The sequence below is a fragment of the Scomber japonicus genome, chromosome 13 (genome assembly GCF_027409825.1).
Source record: "Scomber japonicus isolate fScoJap1 chromosome 13, fScoJap1.pri, whole genome shotgun sequence".
Taxonomy (NCBI): Eukaryota; Metazoa; Chordata; class Actinopteri; order Scombriformes; family Scombridae; genus Scomber; species Scomber japonicus.
The window spans coordinates 20,315,826-20,323,459 of record NC_070590.1 but is presented as its reverse complement, the minus strand read 5'-3'; the positions used below and the strand labels follow the sequence as shown (position 1 = coordinate 20,323,459).

The 7,634-nt window shown below is 41.5% G+C and overlaps 1 protein-coding gene across 2 annotated transcripts; it reads left to right on the top strand.

Moving 5' to 3' along the window:
- Positions 1-721: 721 nt before the first annotated feature.
- atp1b2b (ATPase Na+/K+ transporting subunit beta 2b) lies at positions 722-7,441 on the top strand. Of its 2 annotated transcripts, XM_053332024.1 has the most exons (8): positions 722-812; positions 5,424-5,552; positions 5,648-5,755; positions 5,968-6,173; positions 6,406-6,465; positions 6,730-6,756; positions 7,018-7,113; positions 7,197-7,441. In XM_053332024.1, exons 1-8 carry the CDS (start codon positions 722-724, stop codon positions 7,362-7,364), a joined length of 885 nt encoding a protein of 294 aa, XP_053187999.1. In that variant the 3' UTR covers positions 7,365-7,441. The 2 variants fall into 2 exon arrangements, with proteins under 2 accessions (XP_053187999.1, XP_053188000.1); XM_053332025.1 differs by lacking the exon at positions 6,730-6,756.
- The last annotated feature ends 193 nt before the right edge of the window (positions 7,442-7,634 follow it).

The following is a 7,634-nucleotide window of genomic DNA, read 5'->3' as shown; positions in this document are numbered from 1 at the left end:
ATCACCCAGATAAGAGTTTATGATAAATTCCTGTATGATAGATTATATTGTTCTAATACAGCACTCTATAAATTCATCACAGACTAGGGTAGACATGTTGAATTCTGTAGATAAATCAGATGGATATTCATTTTTCTTTAGAGACACAACGAGTCGGGCCTGGGAGCCAATAAAATTTTGCCCTCAGCCACCCCACGATTTGCTGACGGGGTTGTCTTTCACGTGTCGGGACCGCGGGGAAGCAGGATGCGCTGCAGATGATTGGCCAGGCTTGGGTGGGGTGGCGGGGTAGAGGAGGAGGGAGCTGGCTTTGCAGAGCGGGTGGGAGGGGGTTGCAGAGGGCGGGGGGTAAGTGTAAAGGGAGGCGGAGGGAGTGCTTTACCGCAGTATCACTAGATTTCTGCACCACTCATCAAAACTCTGCGGAATGCAGACAAGAGCAGGGGGAGGGCAGTTACTAGGTCTGTGCTGAGTGTATAGGACCACCACCTCTTACTATTTCCTGTGTGCAGATAGGCTGCAGTGGCGTCTTTCCTCCCATTCCTCCTCATTTGAAGTGGAGCTGTTTAACTGCTTCCCATAGGTACAGTAGTGGTACAGTAGAGCCCTCTCTCTGCCTCTCTGTCTCTGTTCTCACTCTGCTGTCTGCCTGATTGTCTCAAGTCGGCGTTTTATTGCATTAGGGCTACTTCATTTGTGGTGGTCGCACTTTTATAAGAAAATGGCAAAGGATGGAGATCAAGGCGATTGGAAAGAGTTTATATGGAACCCCAGGACGAGGGAGTTTCTCGGCAGGACGGCGAGCAGCTGGGGTAAGTACTGTCCAGCTACAGCAATGCAGCAAATATGGTCCCTTGGCTCTTTTAACAGATCGCTGTCATTTTAGTCTTTGCTGAAGGATCAACACGATTCTTCAAGAGAGGGCTCCTTCTAAATTGTGCATGTGTAAAGTAAAGTACGATGTAATATACATTTGACTTGTTTCAGCGGATTATTTGTCTTCAGTGCTCAGGTGAGATGGCTGTCGCTGTCTACTGCTGTCTGGTGCTGAAATCTGAATGCGGCACAGCTCCTGTAGAAGCCGGCGGAGAATTTTTTTCCCCATCTCCCCTCCTGTTTCTTTCTTTATTAATTAATTTATGACACCGCTTTCCCTGCGCAATGCGCTCAACATAAGGGTGGAGGCATATGTTCTTATTTTACATCTGAAATGGCCAGATTACTGCAGCATTTGCTGAAACAGATTCCACTCTGTTGCAAAGTGCAGATCATCAGCTCCCCTCTGTGGAAGCACTGATGTTGGCTTTTAGACATCAGTTCTGCCGCAGAGGAAGGTTCCTTCTAGGTAGGTTATAGCTGTTCACTGAAATTAAATTGGTTTATGTGCCTTTGGGTTTTGCCAACATGATGTCATTCATTTTCAGGCTTTTCCCCCCTCGAGATTTTCATGGATGATCCCATTCCCAGTTTCTACAAAACACAGTGCTGTTGTCACATACTGTCCTCTTTTCTGCCATGCAGGCAGGCTGCAACTATCTGAAAGATTCATGAAATGATAGGGCGCATATGGCTCTGTTCTAATGACATTGGAGCGTTTTAATCTGGGTAAAGCCGAGGGCCAAATGCTATTTGTATCACCTCCAACCCAGCCCCTCCCAGTGTGTGTAAATCAGTGAGGGATTTAATCCTAATCTAATGACTTCATTGGCTGATGGGGAAGGTATCAATTCAGCACGTCAGTTCTAGCAAAGTCAATCACTTTCAGGAATTTAGACTATTTGTGATCTTTTCTCTGGAAATGTGATCTCAGTGACACTGAAGTTTAATATTTGTTGATGGAATAATGCTGCAAATGCTTTTTACTTACAGTATGATCCTGGTGATTTTGTTTCATGAATGGACTTTGTCCTATTAGTACAGAGTTGGGAATCATTGACTGTAGCTTCCTTTGCTTGAATCCCCCCACAGTGTACGACTTAATCCAGCTCAGTGCGTCCCAGGTGCTTTAAGGTCTGGTGGCCTTTTTAAGCTGTGCTCTCTAAGGCTCGCTAATTAGGCTATTTCTGTAGTTCGTCACCACATGTAGTTCTGCTAAACTTGGCTTTCCACCTTAGCACTTCCTCACTTTCTTAATGATGCATTCACTGTAGTACTGGCCTTTCACTTGTTTGATAGTGTGGCTTTATCCTTAATCCATTCATCCATTTTCTTCATCTATTTTATATACAGGGCAAAAAGGCAAGACAACTCCCTAGTCAGCTTGCCAGTCTGTTTAAATGACAAATTTGTTGTTCACACATAATAATTATTCAGTATAATGTACGTTCAGAGCCTCAGATCAAAGACCTCTTTGAGGATGAAACACTGAACACTTCCTTCTGTGTTCTGCTTTGTGTAGAAAGCTGTAATGATATGGAAATAGCCTTGATAAAGTAGAGCAGTCCTGCAATTTTGATGTTACACTGCTACCAGCTGACACTAGGCAAACATGTTCAAACAACTACAGTACCTCTATTTAAAAAAGGACTTACTAGTGTTCTGTGCCTCCCACCTCCAAAACAACAAAAGACACCAAGTGCAACTGAGGAAAAGAGCCTAACAGGATCCAATAGGGAACACAATCACGATGATCTTAATGAAAGATTGCACACATTTATATGATAAAATATGGTTTGACAATAAACAAACCGCAGCTGAAAGCTTTCAATTCGTTCTAGACTATTTCGTTTTCAGTTCAGAGGTCTGTTTGATCGCCTGCTTACAAAGCATTTGCATGCTCTCCTAATTTATTCTGAAAGAAAAGAGACACCTCCAGCCATTATCGTTGAAGAAAGAAGAGGATGCTGAACCATCCCTCCCTGTCCTTTTGTTCTTTGCTTTCAACCAGTATGAAAGAGAGATGCTTCACTGTCCATCAACAGCCTGGATTGAGAGTGCAGACTGTAAACCTAACACCCTCTTTGCCAGGGGGGAAGCCACCCTGCCTGCATGCTTGACCCTGTATGCACATGTGCACATCTTAGTGTCCCCCGGGTGGTGTCATATTTGAGTTAGCACAACATCCACTCTGGATGACAGAGAGAAACACTTTTAACACTTTGTTTTCTCACGTCTTATCTATGATTTCTCTTGCCGCAGTGCCTCCAGCTTGGTCTGGGGGCTTGAGCCTGACTCTGTATATATTTAATGACTCAGCTTGGGCCTTTTCCAGGCTACAGACGGGATGCCCGCTGTCATCTTCCTTAGCCATTAATTACACTTTCTCCTACTGCAACAATTCAAGAGACAATAGGACAAAAAAACATGCACACATGATCTAATTCATCAAGATATCCCTCTTTGATGGCCCCCCATGGAGCAGCTTCCCCTTGACATTTTGTTATGGATTCCTGTAAGCCTGGCTGTGTGGGGAGGCAGATGCAGAGTCGACCCTGCTGACAGAGCGAGTGAGCTCCACACTGGGGGCCATCCAGCAGAGGCACAGGGTCAAGGCACTCAGCTGCTACCCAACGCAGGCCTCAGGTGCTGATACTTAAAATGGGGGATGTGTCATAGAAAATGCTATTTATGTTTCCCGGCTCTCTACAGGAATGTCTGATATTGCAGCTGTTTCAAAAGAATTTGATGATTCCAAGAAAGAAACATCTCATCACTGAGTTTTTCTAATGACTGAAACTGTTTTCAGAGAGGATTCATCTGACCTCTGTGCAATTAATAAAACATGGGAGCAACAGAGTATTCCAACATTGCAGATTCATTTTGATTTTATTTAATGTTTTAAGTACTGCTGAAACTAGTTAGATCATTGACTAGTTGATCGTCATAAAATATATAAGCAGCCATTTTGATAAATGACAAATTGAAGTAGTATCATCAAATTAATATTGCAGCCATTGTTTCAGTGCAGAAACTCTAATGTAACATTATCTCTATGGTCCTCTTACACTGTTCATGTAATAGTCTATGAAGGCCTGTAATCTCCTGACCCGGTGTCCCAGTCTCCAGGGGTCCTTGTTCTCCCTCCTCCTGTATCTCCTTCTGTCATCGTCCCTGCCCCCTCTGTAGACAGTGCAACTCTACAATGAAAGTGGTCAGAAACCAACCATTCAATCCTGGTTTAATTCACATTGTTAAGAGCTTGGGGACTAACAGCATTTATTTAGTGGAACATGTAATGACTCCTTGATATTTTAATTGATTCCTGATAATAATGAAATGCTAAGTATCTTTGGGATTTGGGTTTGTGTGCAAGTGAGAGACAGAGAGAGGCAGATGTTGCAGATGGAATGAAGCGCCTCTAGTTTAATGAGGATTAACTGCTCTGTTTGGTTGGTCAAAAAGTGACAACAGAAACACAACACTATTACACTTCATTAAAATGAATCAATTCAGGTATTAACTCAGATGTAAGATAATTTGTTCAAAGTGGGTTTGTGCATTGGGGTAATTAGGAAATGGACTGCACTTACCTAAAGTTGAAGAGATTAGTCTAATGTAGCGTTCATGCATAAATGACAAATCACTGAAACACACAGCAGCCAGCTCAACAAGTGCACAGTGAGAAGTCTGGATGGAACAATCAGTACTAAGAATAATGCCTGAAAATCTGTTTTCCTTCATAATACATAATCAAATAGTGAAAGCTGGTTCTTGTTTTAACTGTCTTTCAGTACATGTCTTCATATTGTATTTGTATGTCAATCAACTGTTAATAAGGGAAGTGGTGTTGCTTGCAGTGCTTTGTTGTCAGCTTGCGTCAATGACAAACCACTTTACTCATAACATTTTCTCCTTATTTAAAATACAATGTTATTCTCAATGCCTTATTGTTCCTATGTGCTATTCATAAAACTATTGAAATGACTACAAATCCTAACTGTTTAAACACTGAGGAGGAGGTGAAATAAGCAGAAGTGGCTAGGCTAAGTATATAGATTATAAACCTTGTATGTTAATATCTAAGTAAGAACATGACCTTAGACAACTATATAGAGAAAATTTCATTTATATTTAAAGATTTGCAAACATTTTTCAAACAACAACTATGACTACTTGAATTAACAATAACATTAGCGATAGCCTAGCTGTAGAGCTAACTAGCTACCAACTAACCACATACGCTTCACATTATCTTAAAATATGGACTCACTGTGTAATGTGAGAATAATATGTTGCTGCTAATATGTTGTTCTATAGGTATACACTAAGTAATGAAGTTACTTTACTCTAAATGTCAATTAAAATTGCATGATACACCATTTATAGGGTATACTTTGTGTTAGCTGTAGGGCTATTTATTGCCTATCCTGAGTGAGATACCTGAGTTTAAAATGCTCTATTTATACTATTTTGATCTGTTAGTTCTATTATGTTATTATATTTCTCATCAATATTGCATGTAACTCTAATCTCTCTGTCTGCAGGTCTTATATTGGTCTTTTATTTACTATTCTACATCTTCCTGGCCGGCATGTTTACCCTCACCATGTATGTAATGCTGCAGACCTTGGATGATCACAAACCAACCTGGCAAGACAGGCTCACCACACCAGGTGCAGTAGCTACTAATAATAAGAACTGCAGGAGAACAGGTCAGAGTCTGTGCCGCAGTGCTATGACCTCTGTGCTATCTCTCTGTCAATCACAGGCATGGTGATTAGACCCAAAGCAGATGAGACCTTTGAGATTGTCTATAACATCCAGAAAACCGAGAGCTGGGACATGTACGCTCAGGCCTTGGACAACTTCCTGTCACGTAAGTCTGCCTCTCTTGGCTTTGCTTGTGGTGACTCAAAAAGCTTACTGCTGTGGATTATCCAACGATCTAGACTGAATTGTTTTTTTTTTTTTACCTAATAAGAGATAATTCCCTTTGAGTCAGTTGGTTGGAGATTGCCTTGCACCAGGGGTTTTAGTTGAGTCATAAGCCCCTAACAAAATAAACCCCACCCCCACTCTCCCCTGCAGCCTACAACAACTCCGTCCAGGCCCAGAAAAATGACGAGTGCACCCCAGACCATTACTTTGTCCAGGATGACAGCGGCGATGTGAAGAACAACCCTAAGCGCTCCTGTCAGTTCAACCGCACCATTCTGGAGGACTGCTCTGGAGTCGGTGACCGTTACTATGGATACCAGGATGGCCAGCCATGTATCATCATCAAGCTGAATCGGGTATGAAAGAGAAAAAGGAAAGGAATGGTGTTGCTAGGAGACATAGAGTGACTGAGATAATGAAAGTGGTTGGGAATGAGGAAAAGATTATCCCAGTAAAAGAAGGAAAATCAGTATCAAGATTTATCAAGACCTCAACCATATGAAATGGCAATTTTAAATATACATTTCTCTTTAAACAAGATAGAGATGGGAATAATGATGCAGATATGTTGTCTTTCTGTCCCACCAGGTGATTGGGATGCTGCCAGGAAAGGATGGACAGGCTCCGTATGTCACATGTGGGGCAAAGGTAATCTCCCTTGTCTTTCACAATGAAAGACTTCACATAACAATTTGGATTTCAGCTCATTCAAACTTATTGTGACTCACTCTCATCTGCAATATGCCACCCATCTATCACTTGTCTCCATTCCCTTTAATGTCTATTCTTTGTTTGCATTGTTTCAATTCTCACACCTGTGTTGCATGCCACTCTTTAATTTAACACCAGCTGTGCATGCTTCTCCTCTTTTTCCTTCTTTTCATTGTGCTCCATTAATTTGCTCACTCTTAGAGATACAGAGTTGGCAAAGATGAATGGGTAAGAACAGGACAAAATCTGTATTTTGTAGAGGTTAGATTATAGTTAGACATATATCAGTATAGCAGAACTGTAGATTGTAGTTCTCTGTGAAAAATATCATGATGAGGTGTTTCTCATTAAATAGACCACTGGAGTAGATGGGTGGGTTTGTTGGGTAATGAGGTTTGATGTAGAGATGTAGTAGAGATGGAGTTTAGTTGGGCTCAGCTCCTCTTCACCAACATGTATGAAACTGATAAAATTGTTTCACCCCTACAGAAAGAAGACAGTGACAAAATTGGAGAGATGTTATACTTCCCTCCAAATGGCACTTTCAACCTCATGTACTACCCCTACTATGGCAAGAAAGCTCAGGTAAGATCGGCAGATTATTAGACATGTACCATGTGATACGGAAATTCCTACATTTACAGATGTCTTTGGATCTCTCTTTGCAGGTGAACTACTCTCAGCCTTTAGTTGCCGTCAAGTTCCTTAACATCACTGTCAATCAAGACGTCAACATCGAGTGCAAGATCAACGCCAACAACATTCCTATCGGGAGTGAAAGAGACAAGTTCGCTGGTAGAGTGTCTTTCAAGCTGAGGATCAACACAGTTAACTAGGTTTACCTTTCCCACCTATGAAAACCACTTTCTTCATTCTCTGCAACATTGCACATACACAGAAACTAATTGCAGGATTCACACCCTCTGTAGGATTTGTTTACAACCAGTTTATTTAGTTGTGTGGTGAGGTGATGCAGGAGCAGAGGGTGGTAATCCTGTCTTTAATTCTGTCTGTGAGCTTTGGGACAAATTCTTTTCTGTAAATTAGTTTGAGGTGATGTCTATTTATACTGCATGACAAACTAGGAGATCTAAAGGATGTAAACA